This window comes from Scardinius erythrophthalmus (genome assembly GCF_964197995.2).
Source record: "Scardinius erythrophthalmus genome assembly, chromosome: 8".
Taxonomy (NCBI): domain Eukaryota; kingdom Metazoa; phylum Chordata; class Actinopteri; order Cypriniformes; family Leuciscidae; genus Scardinius; species Scardinius erythrophthalmus.
The window spans coordinates 40,346,462-40,359,011 of record NC_138228.1 but is presented as its reverse complement, the minus strand read 5'-3'; the positions used below and the strand labels follow the sequence as shown (position 1 = coordinate 40,359,011).

The 12,550-nt window shown below is 36.4% G+C and overlaps 1 protein-coding gene across 1 annotated transcript in view; it reads right to left on the bottom strand.

Annotated features, from left to right (window-relative positions):
• Positions 1–12,550, bottom strand: part of veph1 (ventricular zone expressed PH domain-containing 1) — a gene marked incomplete at its 5' end in the record, with an annotated part of 107,423 nt that overhangs the window by 41,333 nt on the left and 53,540 nt on the right. The window contains 2 exons of the mRNA XM_081372552.1: positions 1,154–1,369; positions 3,057–3,274. Of these exons, the coding sequence (XP_081228678.1) occupies positions 1,154–1,369; positions 3,057–3,274 (434 nt within the window). The remainder of the gene's footprint in view (positions 1–1,153; positions 1,370–3,056; positions 3,275–12,550) is intronic.

Sequence of the window (12,550 nt, the reverse complement as noted above, 5' to 3'; positions counted from 1 at the left end):
AATAGTTCAGACGCCTGTACCAAACTGTGATGGGCAACGTAACTCCTATGAAGGGAAGAACCAGCTGTGTTTGAGCATTCTCTCCTTTTAAGGGTCGCATCTTGTGACATCACGTCCTGTTTTTAGTTCGTTTAGATAGTTAGTCCGTGCTGCATTCATATTTTAGTTGAATCGCACCAGAAATTGTTTGGAAGAGTACTGAGACCCCTGAAGAGGTGGTTCTCGGCCCGCCTGTTTGGTGCATACCAGGGTTTCGAATGGCAGCGTTCACACTTATTCAAATGAACCGCACTGAAAGAGCAATCATACCAGAGTTTGTCTTAATCAAACCAAACCTGCCAATTGTAAACACAGCTTAAATAAGTTTTTCATGACCATTTTCCTGCCTTTTCCATAGCTTTTATAATTTAATTAAATTGTTTGCTTGTTCTTCTGTACCTGTCAACATTAAATAATTTTTTTTTTATCCATCTGGAACTGATCTGATCCTGAAAAGAGGCATACAAGAAGTGGTTAGAAGGGAGGTATTGAAAAGCAAGAGGGATTTGTGACATCAGCAAAAAAGGAAAGCTGATTCAAAGGGAAAACAAGTTGTTAAATTTGATTTATTTGAAATGAAAACACTGCAAGAATTCAATTAAGAAAGTAAATATGACCAATTTTGATTCTGATTAACTTTAAGGGTGTGTTTTCACACTTGTAGTTTGGTTCACTTGGTTCATTTGGTCCCTAACACACCCTAAAACTTTTATATATAAAGGATCTGATATTATAATAATTAATTTGTAAACGAGTGTTGTTCACACACAGGGGTTTTCAAACTTTTTTGATGCCACGGGCCCCCAAATACAGTATTATCATCCCCCAAGTCAACAATACATTCTCATGTATAAAATACACGTCTATACAGTATAGGTGCAATATGTAAAACAATATCTGGGAAATATTTACTTTTATTAAGCTGACACTATTTTTTTCTACCCACATTTATAGTTAGATGTATAAAACTGAAGAGAAAAATAAAACCATGACTGTCAATAGCATAAAATGTAATTAAGCTCATGACTTTAAACCCATCTTAAGAAAGCAGAATGAAACTGTAATAATATAAATTTCAATCATTTTGAACTTATATTTTCATTGTATTGCCCACCTGTTGAACCTTATCTCTCTGCGCTCGTCTCGCGCTGCCTGACCCAGACTGTGGCATCTCTGAGGACCAGGAGACGCGTCCTCTCTCTCAGACTCCACCTCCTCCTCATCTCCCATCTTCTGATCAAAAGCCTGGATCTTCACCTGCAGACGCTGGTTCTCAGAACTAGACTTGGCTTCACACGGCCTGGACAAATCCTGCACCTTCTCCTCCCCTCTGATGCACAAAGATAAAGAACACTACTGCACTGCTTACTGTATACTGCACAGCATGTACAGTATACTTAAAAATTAGATTGTCGTCACATGCTCATTCGCAAGGTACATTACAATAATGTAAAAATGACCTTTTTACTCAATATCGTGTAAAATGCCTAAACTTTAAAAAATAAGAAAGACAAATTGCAGTCGATATGCAGTCAGTTCCTTTGAAGATGAAGCTATGGCTCATTATATTGGAAACGGAATCTCACACAAGCCCCTTTCACACAGAGATCCCAGAAAATACACTGATAATGTGTCCCAGGATTTGTCCCGGGATCATTTGATTTTGGTTCATTCACACTGCCAGTGATTTTCTGGAATCTGTTTGTGCGTTCACACACATCCTGTAAAGATCCTATAAAGACACATGCCATCAGGATGTGACGTTTTTGCAGACATTTTTTCGTCCTTGACGAACAAACGTTCCTCTTTTTAAGGTGCAACCTGAACGTTAATCTACATTTAAAACCCCCGGTCAAAGGGTCCCACGAAACTACATCATTGTGACAATACACCCCTTACGGCATTGGTACTGCCTTTTGCTCACACAGGGTGTGTTCCGGGGCTGATCCCAGCAATGTTACTAGGTCCCCATCTCAAGATTGACGTGGGACGTGTTTGTGTTCACTCAGAAGGCACTCTAGCAATTCTATGGCAATTTTCTGGGATCAACGCTCTGTGTGAAAGGGGATACAGTATACTCTATTGTAACAAAAACGCACATCATCCTGGTATTTTAAACATACAGCAAAAAATGTACACAAACAATCTCAGAAAGAAGTTACTTAGAAATATAGCCCTTAAAAAATGTGACCAAATGTGAACTGGTGTACATTATATTTACTTTAACACAGCTCAGTCTGATAAACAAGCCACAACAGACTGTGTTTGAGTCTGAATCTAAATAGAGACCTCTTATTGACTTTTCTTGCTAGATTACATTTTTCAATTTAATGTAGTCTAAACACTGAGTGAATGCAGTTTAGTGTCATTAAACAAAAATATCGAACTGCAGACTTACGTCATTGAACAATCAGAACACACTTAAATTGATAGGTAGGTATAACTAGTTAAACTAGACTGGAAAGACACATACAGTATATGCAATAAAAACTACTTCTATAGTTCTAGTTCTAAAGGTAATTTTCAGATAAATCAAGATTTTAAAATCCTTTCAAAAAGTAGATAAGCAAGAACACAGGGAGAAAGACTAGGAAAAGTAGAGAAAGGATTTTCTATCCTGTCCATTTTATTTACAAAATACCTTTATGCCATATTTCATTCTGTAAATGTATCTTTCTCGGTCATTAATCTTTCGCAGCTAATTTTTCCTCAAGAGAGCAGATATGAAAAAGAGAAATGGACAAAATGCTTCAATCTGAAGTACAACTCTTTACCTCATCGTTCTTTAAGCAGTGAAACTGCCAAAACGCTGATTATCTGAAGAATTTTGCAATGGCGAGTGTTGACAAGCAGACAAAGGTCTGTGGATTAAGGAGCTTTAAAACAGAAGTTACTCCATCATAATAAAATGTCAATTACAGCAATAAAACGAATCAGCCGTGTGGTTTCAAAAACGAATTCTGGAACATGTCAAGGCTATTCAGGAAATCAAAGCAAGTGTGTGTGTGTGTGTGTACCTGCTCAGTTTACTATCAGCCTCCAGCTTGCGTCCCAGCAGTCGAGCGATGGCGGTGAAACTGTTGCTCATGCGGTAGATGTCTTTTCCTCCGCCGCCCAGGATGGAGGTGTAGCGATCGGTCAGGCAGCGGATTTCCAGCAGTAGTGTGTGATGGGCGCTGTGCTCCATACTCGCTAACAGAGACACCAGATACTGCAGCGCCCCGCGGGCCTGGACCTGTACATGAGAAGTACATGTAAAACGGATTGTAATTTAAAATCAAAAATCCAAGTTGAGTGGCAACCAAACAGTGTTCAATAAGACAAATAATAATATATGAATGTGTAAGATACTGTTCAAAAGTTTTTTTTTTTTTTTTTACTTTAATTTAACCAGAATGCATCAAAACTGACAGTAAAGACATTTATAATGTTACAAAAGATTTCAAACAAATGCTGTTGAATCCTGAGAATGAATCCTGAGAAGAAAAATAAATGTAGCAGCACAACAGATATAAAACATTTATAATAAGATGAATAATAATAGAAGAATAGTAAAAATAAGAACTATTGAGCACAGAATCAGCAAATTATAATGACTTCTCAATGACCATTCATTTTAAACTATGGACATTAACTAGTAAGCTGTTATCTTATTGTTGCCGATGTTGATCACTTATTGATGATATAATGAAGATTATTTTTAACCATTTCAAAAACGTACTATAGTAAAATGATACAGAGATCATACTGAATGATTACCAGGTACAAAGTATACCATCCACCATTGTACATTTGAGATAAACAACAGATAAAAAGTTGCATATAAAACAAGAAAACTGTGACAAAACGATTGGCCACAATACAGGACATGTAGCGCAATAAACAATATTTTAAAATATCAAGAAAGGTTCAGAAATAGAGTAAAATACCATCATGATGATGGATTTTTAAGAAACGTGCACAACAGGGACTACATTACGTCTTGCACAATGGGTGTGAGTCTGGCTGTGGCTGTAAGCACATCTAAACACTATTTTTCATTCCTATTTTAAACTAATATGTGGATCTGATTCAGAACATGTGACTCAAAGCAAAAACTAAATCAAACTGAAAGGGGGAGACAATAAATTGTCATTGGCATCAGCAATTGAATTCCCATTTGAAAACAAAAGATTTGTATATAATGATGTAGTACGAATGTGTCAGAATCAGGATGTGAAAAGTCAAAAACAGCTTCTGATATTAATATACAGACTGATCTAGCTCCATTATGACAGAACAGTGGGTCTTAAGAAACAGTTTGTCCATTACACATAAGGGTAAACAAATCATTAAACATTATGTTTGGACCCATTAACAGTTTTTGAACATCTGCATTTGTCTACACTGTAATAAAATGCTCTTAAATGTACAGTGCCATGGGAAAATAAATGATTTTTTTTAGCTCATTGGGCATGAACAAGCACAACAAATTCTGAATTAATTCTGTACTGAATGTGACGACAGATAAAGATCGGGCAACCAAAAATGAACGAATAAATAAATAAAACCAGTGGGTTTTTTTTTTTTTAGTATCACAGAGATACTATGTCTGTCACGTTCAGTTTTGTTTTTTGTTTAGTTTTCATGGACTTTAAGTTTGTTTCTCATTATTCACATGTTCCCTTTTCGTTGTCTTGGTTACTAAGCATGTTTTCATTTGTTGTCATGGTTACTTATTGTTTCATTGATTTCATTCACCTGTTCCTTGTTTAGTTCATTAGTTTGCTTTGTATGCATTGCCCTCAGTTCTGTCTGTTCATTGTTGGTTGTGTATTGTAAACACTGTTTCATTTATTTCTTATGTTTTATTTCTCACTCTTTTGTTTTGTTACGAGTTACGCCGCTTATAGATTCGCTGCGCCTGTAAGTTTCATGTCTTTTATTTTGAAGTTTTTGTTCCTGGTTTCTTGTCATGGGACTTCCTTGCACTCATGTAATCATGTATTGTGCTTCCCTAGTCTTATTTGTTTCATGTGTCATGTTTTTATTGTTTCACTGGGTTCAGGTTATTCTTGTTGTTTAGTCCATGTGTATAACACATGCAAATAGAAACGCGCTGCAAAAGTTCACAACATAACCATACTTTTTAGTTTTCAGTACTTTGATAACTCTAATACATTTTTTATATTGTATACAAAGTTGTATGTCATAAACATGTCATCTCTGTATGTTTTGCGTAAAAAAATAAATAAAATAAAAAGTATACACTGAGCAATAAGCACGTCCCAGCCGGGTTCGTCACTTATTGGGGTCCCCTGGAAACATTTCCGTTGTGGTCTGTGCTATTTGCAGCGCGTTTCTGTATTTGGTTGTGTTGTGAATATTTGGAGCACACGTGTGTCGTAAAACTGATGAAGATGTTTTCTTCATTCGTGGGTGTTTTTTCTATTTGCATGTGTTTTCTTCAGTCACAGCGCGTTGAGCTCTCTCTGCCACCGTATACGTTTCCATTGTCTCTTGTCTAGCTTTGTTCCCTGTAACCTCTGTTGGTGAGTTTTATGTTTCATGTTCATGTTCAAGTTTAGTTTATCAAGTAAAGCTAAGTCATTTTGTATCTGTTCACAATAGGATTTAAATAAACTGCACATGGGATCTTTATACTCGCCTTCAGTGAGTTTGTTATAGAAAGCTAGACCTTAAACAAAGAACCAATAAGATCATGAAACAAGGGAACCAATCAGAACCTGACGCATAAGACTGGGGAAGCACAGAACATGATCACATGAGGGCAAAGAAGTCACATGACAAGAAACCAGGAACAAAACTTCAAAATAAAAGACATGAACATGAAACAAAACCCACAACTAAACGTGACAGCCTGGCTGTTTTATTTATTTTTTTATTTTAATTTTTTTAATTTTTAATTTTTAGTAATTTTGTGCTTTTGTCATTTACAATATGTTGTTTTTAATTACTCCCATATAGTTTTTATTCATTTTTGTTTTAGTTATTTTAGTAAATTAAAATACATTAAAATATGATTATTAAAATAAATAAATAAATAAATAATAGTTTTTTATCTTTTATTTCAATTAATGTTTATTTTATTTCAGATAATGATTTTTTTTAAGTTAACTATAATGACCCTGAATAAAACAGACAAAAAATTGTCACATCATTGACTTGTGTGTCAATCTCAATCAACTCTAAACTAGTCTGCAGTGAACTTGACTTGGTCAAAATAAAACCAGCAAACCAAACAATTCCCCTGCACAATTCTCTCCACTAGATAATATCCCTGCCGCTCTGGTGGTGGTGACTACAGTACAGTATATGACCGTACTGTATGATGTCAGGTTCGAGAGTTGGATTTTGCTGAATTAGGTAAGACAGTGGTAATTATTTATTATTCATGTTGGCTGCTATATCAATGGAAAACCAAAGCACGCCTATATGCTTGCTCTTGAGTCACTTAAATAATTATCAGTATGACGCAAGTTGGCCTGCTGTTATGTGATAGTGGCTGTCTAACTATAATAATAAGCCAACGTGCCAATAAAGGCATTTACATACAAAACAAAAACAGTGTAACCGGAAAAACATTAGGTGTTGATTGTAGTGTATGAGCTCTCCACAATAAAACAGTGCTGTTTTAATGGTGTGTTGTGGTCATTTAATCAGAAGTACAATTTTGCTTTAATTCCTTTAATCGCTGTTACTCATTTTACATGCAAAAGGGACCTTTTCATTGAATCTATAGGCTATGTTCACACCGCGTGCAATTTATTGCTCAGATCCGTTTTGTTTTGAATAGCTGTTCACATTGTTGTTTTAAATGTGGCCAATATAAGATTCCAGTGTGAACCGATCATGTGCACATGCGCAAAAGAACGATAAAAGGACATCAGTCCACACGCTGTCACAAGGAAGTAAACACGGAGAACATTTAACTAAAAATGTGACATAAATGTGACATAAAAGTCACATGAATTCTGACCGTTCAGACAGAGGTCGTATTACAAAACATCTGACCTGAATCAGATTTAGGACCACATATGAAAGTGGCCCTAAAAGATCAGATTCCATGTGGTTTGTGCCGTTCACACTGTCATGGCAAAAAACACATATGAACAAAAACAAAAATAAGACTTGGGCCACATTTGCCTGCTGTCTGAACGCAGCCTTAGAGGCACATCTTCAAAAATATATTCTTGGTCATTCTTTACATTATCTTTACATAGGGCCTTTAAAAATCCTTCTAGTATCCTAAACTCAAACACAAAATTTACAATTTCAACAGTAAAGTTATGATATTAGGACAGAGAAAACACAGACAGACAAGATTTAGCCTGTAACAATAAAAAGGAAGTAAATGATGAGGTGCAGTTTCTATTCAAACAGAATGAGGGATTCCGATTTTTGGCATACGCATGCGAATTTTACAGGTTGAGTGCATACGCAAACATCTGGTTGTGTTTAAATCTGATACGAGCTTTGGACCAGAGATCAAGTCAAGAGTGCCAAGAAAAGCCTTGGCCAGCCAATTCTGTCCCGTAGACATCGGGCTGAGCTCTGACTCAATAAGCCAACACACTTCATTTTACTGTAATCTTTGCTTACCACCACCACAAATTTATGTTTGGCCTAATGAGATCACTTTCATTCAAAATTATTGTGCTAAAGCCATTAGCCAAATTTCATGTGAAAATACCTCACACTCTTTTAAGTTTAACTGGACTGAAATTTGAGCAAAACAGAATTAATGGCTATGTTCTAAAACCTAGTGAGTTCACGTACACAAATACAGTACGCATGCTGCATCTGAAAGCAGCCGACTGCCAGACAGACAGCCTTCTGTCGGTCAACTAATAATACTATAGAAAGATTGATAATGTTGCATTTTTATTGCAGTATTGATTTGGTACCAAAGCAGTACTTTTGACACCCCAACTGGGTATTATGCTGGTTCACACAGAATGCGTTTTTGCTGTTAAAAACGTAGATCAGAAGGAAAGTAGAAGTAGAAGTATTAAAGGGGGGGTGAAACACTCAGTTTCAGTCAATCTCATGTTAATCTTGAGTACCTATAGAGTAGTATTGCATCCTTCATATCTCCAAAAAGTCTTTAGTTTTATTATATTTATCAAAGAAAGATAGGCTGTACCGAGTCTTTCCGGAAAAAAAAACGAGTGGCTGGAGGCGTGCCGTGTGGGCGGAGCTAAAGAATCACGAGCGCTGTTCACTGTTTACTTGCTGTGCTGACGCGCCGCCGATAGCTAACAACACACAGACATTTGAAGCAGTTTTACTCACCACCTGCGGTTCCAACGCACGACCGTGAACCTTTATCGTTGGGACTGCTCCATCCTTAAGCATTAGACGATCTGCAAATCCGGCGTTGAACTGGGCCTTGTTTATAAAACAATCATCGTCGAAATGCAGGGAACAAACAAGAACACTTGCACAACTCCGTTGATGCTCTGGAAAAACAAACTCCATCCACTGGTCCCTTAACGCTGGGTTCTTTGTGAATCTGTGCAGGGTTGTCTTGCCCTGGCAACCAAAAACCCACTTCTTTGGTGACACTGACTTCCCTAAAGCTGAGCACAGCGCTTTGCTGGGCGTACTGCTTTCGCTCTCTCGCTCTGGTCTACGGGTGCGCGCGCGCCCGCGAGTGAGAAGTGCCCTTAGGACCCGTATAAGGAAATTCCGCCCCATCTGACGTCACACAGGCCCATACTCGAAAAAAAACTTTCCGAAACTTGTGACAAACCGGAAGGAGTATTTTTGCCACAGAAATACTCCTTCAAACGTACAATTTAATTTTTGAAACTTTGTCCATGTTTAACATGGGAATCCAACTCTTTAACAGTGTAAAAAACTCAGTATGCATGAAATAGCATTTCAAGTCTGAAATCGGACTGGACTAATTCTGACTGACGAAAATCAATGCAAGTAAACCAAAGACTCGTATTACTATGAATGGGGGAAAGTACAACGAGCAATATGGTGGAATAAGTCCCGCCTTCTAAGTAAAAGAGCCAATCACCAATTGATAAAGTTATTGCGTCACTTTTGCTATAGAAACAGTCAGTGTTCTGAGACGTGTGCTTAAGACTGCGCATGAGCTTTGGCTGCTCCAGCCGGAATGCAGTTTTTTTTGTAATGAGTTGAGCATTTTAAACAAAATTTATGGGACGGTTGATGTCAGATTTCATTGGTGATTTCAAATATGAAATTTAATCGCAAGCTTAGAGAACAGTTTTGGAGAATTTAATGTTTCCCCATTCAAAGAGACAGGAGCTGCACTTGCACGACTGAAATAGCTGCCGAGAGGCGTTTCAATGATGGCAAGTGAAATGACTTGCCTGAAGAGGACTTTGATGTAAACATACCTAGTTTTGTTTTAAAACAACAGGAAATAATGCTTGTCTAAGGAGGGCAGGGTGAGTGATGGAGGGCGAGGAGATCTGCCTCAGCACTGTTCTGTAATTTCCAGACTAAGGCTTTTAGATTGTGAATTACAGAGATTGATTTGTTCCTCTGTTTGACTCAGTTAAGAGTCAGCTGAACTAAACTGAACTAATTAGAACAACAACCTGGGGCGTGTATGTGTACGTAAATGTACTTACAGTGTACTTACAGTGTACCTACCTAAGGAGAAACTGGGTTATTTAAGGTAACTACAGGGTTTAAGGTTAGGTTTAGGAGTTAGGTTAGGTACCTAGATATTACTCATTTATTGTAATTACTGTAATAAGTACATCATTTATTTTACAGGACTGTCAAATAAAGTGCTACCCTTTTTATATAATGACAATAAAAAGGGACTGGGGCTGTCGAGCTCCAAAACAGACATGGTGTTACAGTACTCATAGTGTCTATTAGGGGTGTAACGGTTCAAATTACTCATGGTTCGGTTTGAATCACGGTTTTAGTGTTACTGCATTGGTACGGTTCGATATGTGCTATGTTCAAGGAAAAAAAAACTACTGTCAAATAAAAATGAAGAAAATAAGAACAAATAATCTAACTACAAGCAACAGCACAAATAAATAAAATAGAGAAAAGATATAAATAAAATAAACTGTGCTTTTTAGGTTTCTCAGGTAGGCCTAACATTAGTTTTAGGAACAGAAATGTAATAATCAAATGTAAAATAACATTGCATATTTGAATGTCTAAATTAAAGATTAAACCTTATTAAAGTTACAAAAGTCAAGAGAAGTGAGTAATTGCCTTGTCTTTTTTGTTTGACTAACATTAAAAACACAGACAGCAGGAATATTAGCCTACTGTCACTTTAAGACCTGATGCACAGATCTAATATATTGGTACTGTACACATGAGTTGTCTTTCTCGATCGTTTACGTTCGCTTAAGATGTAACCAACTATGTTTGCTAGGATACTCATCAAGACGGGCATGTTGACATCATTTTTGTGTGAATTTTTACGTTGAAGTGTAAGACTTGAAAGAGGACTCAATATTTGGGTGCTGTCAGAGACACAGGTTTAGGTCTCATTCGAGTCTTCTGGCTCTCTAATGTTTAAATCGGCAAGGCTTAAATGAGTTTAGTTAAAACACAGATAGCAACGTGTGCTATTCAGGTCTCACCTGCGCTCGCGTGCTATCAACACCCGGGTGATGACAGCATAAATGACTGTCGTATTCGGACTGTCACATTCGAGCATACAACACTTGCATTGAACAAAGTGGAAAAGTTTTGTCCACATTTTTTTTTTATCATCGCTGTTGTAACATTGGGAAGCCAGAATGTGTATCCATCGACAGAAACATACATTAACGGAACTCTGTCTGTCTGTTTTACGTGTTATTTTCAACAAACCATATTATATATGCGCCGTCAGATTTGAGATTGAGCGCAGAGCATGCCGAACCATGGGTGGAGAAATGTACGTTAGATTTTTTTTTTACCAAGAACTTTTACACCCCTATTGTCTTTTTTTGTTTTAAATCACCTTTATAAGATGTTCTGTAACATTAAATCTGCTTTCCAGTTTGAATAGCTTCTAGGAAAAATTCCAAACAATTATCTGACAAACTGTTTTTGGAAGCTGCAGTAACACGTTAAAAAACACTCTTGGTGACTATGCCTGAGTCATGATTGCAAATAATCTACTTGTTCTTAAATCATTAGAAGGTAAACAGATGTTAAAAATATCACAGTTGGGCAAAACGTGCAAAGCCAAATCAAAGCTGACAATTGTGCCATTTACTGGCACTGGCAAAATCATGCATTGTTCAGAAACATTCATTTGATGCCCCACACTGTGGTCCGCACACAGACTAGCAGCCCAGTTTCATCATTCAGACTGGGGTAAACATCTCTCAGTTCTAGGAAAATTCCCAAAAGGATTATGCTGAGAGCATGAACAAGAGCCAAGCTTGCAAGTTGGACCTTATACAGAACCAAGAGAATGACACGCACACCATTGTAACAAAGTTGCCAATTATTCCAACAGAATTTACCTGTTATATAAGACACATACCATTCATGGAATAAGAGTGCTGTCCATACCCAACTCATTTTGGTTACACTTTATTTTTAGTACTGAGTAATATTTATTAACTACATGTACATACATTAGGGTTAGGGTAGGATTAGGGTTTGGTTTAGGGTGAATTGCATCTAATTATGCCTAATTTACTATAGTAAATGCATGTAACGTGCAACAAGGACAAATTAAAATAAAGTGTTATCCAATTAATTGCGTAATTACAACCCCATTACTGCATTTTCACAGCATGTTGGGAAGTCAAATAAATACTTTAAATTTTAAATTTAATTTCAGTTTCTTAATATTGACATAAATATATTTGTTGACAGCATTCTTCAATATGAATTATTCAGTCATGTTACCAGAATTTTTTTTCTCTAATTTAAAATGACCAACCAAATTTCAGCGTCCCAGCTTGCTTATATTATATTTATCATTTATCATATTTATTGTATTACGTTTATTATATATTTATATTTACATATTACATTTTTTAATTGCAATTTTTTGTACTTTTTCATAATTCACCCCACGACAAAATATGCATCATGATTCTTTAATATAGTTTACATCATTACAATTAATCAACACTTTGAAAAGTAAACAGCTAAACCTGTCGCTAAAGTTTGTTAAGGATTTTATTATGAGTTGCCTCAAAAAACAACACATGTATTTTGTAGCCGCAGGGCCAATCCTTACATGTTTTCTGTTATTTATGTGGGTTAAAAAGATGTGTCACCCATCAACAAAAGGAAATGAGAATGAGGGCCAGGAAGAAATCTGATTAAATTAATCCTTAAAAAAAATGTTTGGTGGGGAAGTATTCAAAAGTATTTAAAAGTTGTTTTGAAAGTATTCAGAACAACAAATAAAGTACATAATGCCCCTTACTTTAAGTACTGTATCTGTACATGATACAGTGCTGGTATCAGATGGCAATATCACACTGACCACCATATTAATATACCATAGGTGTCGGGTTTAGGTGAATCTTACAAAAAAAAAAAG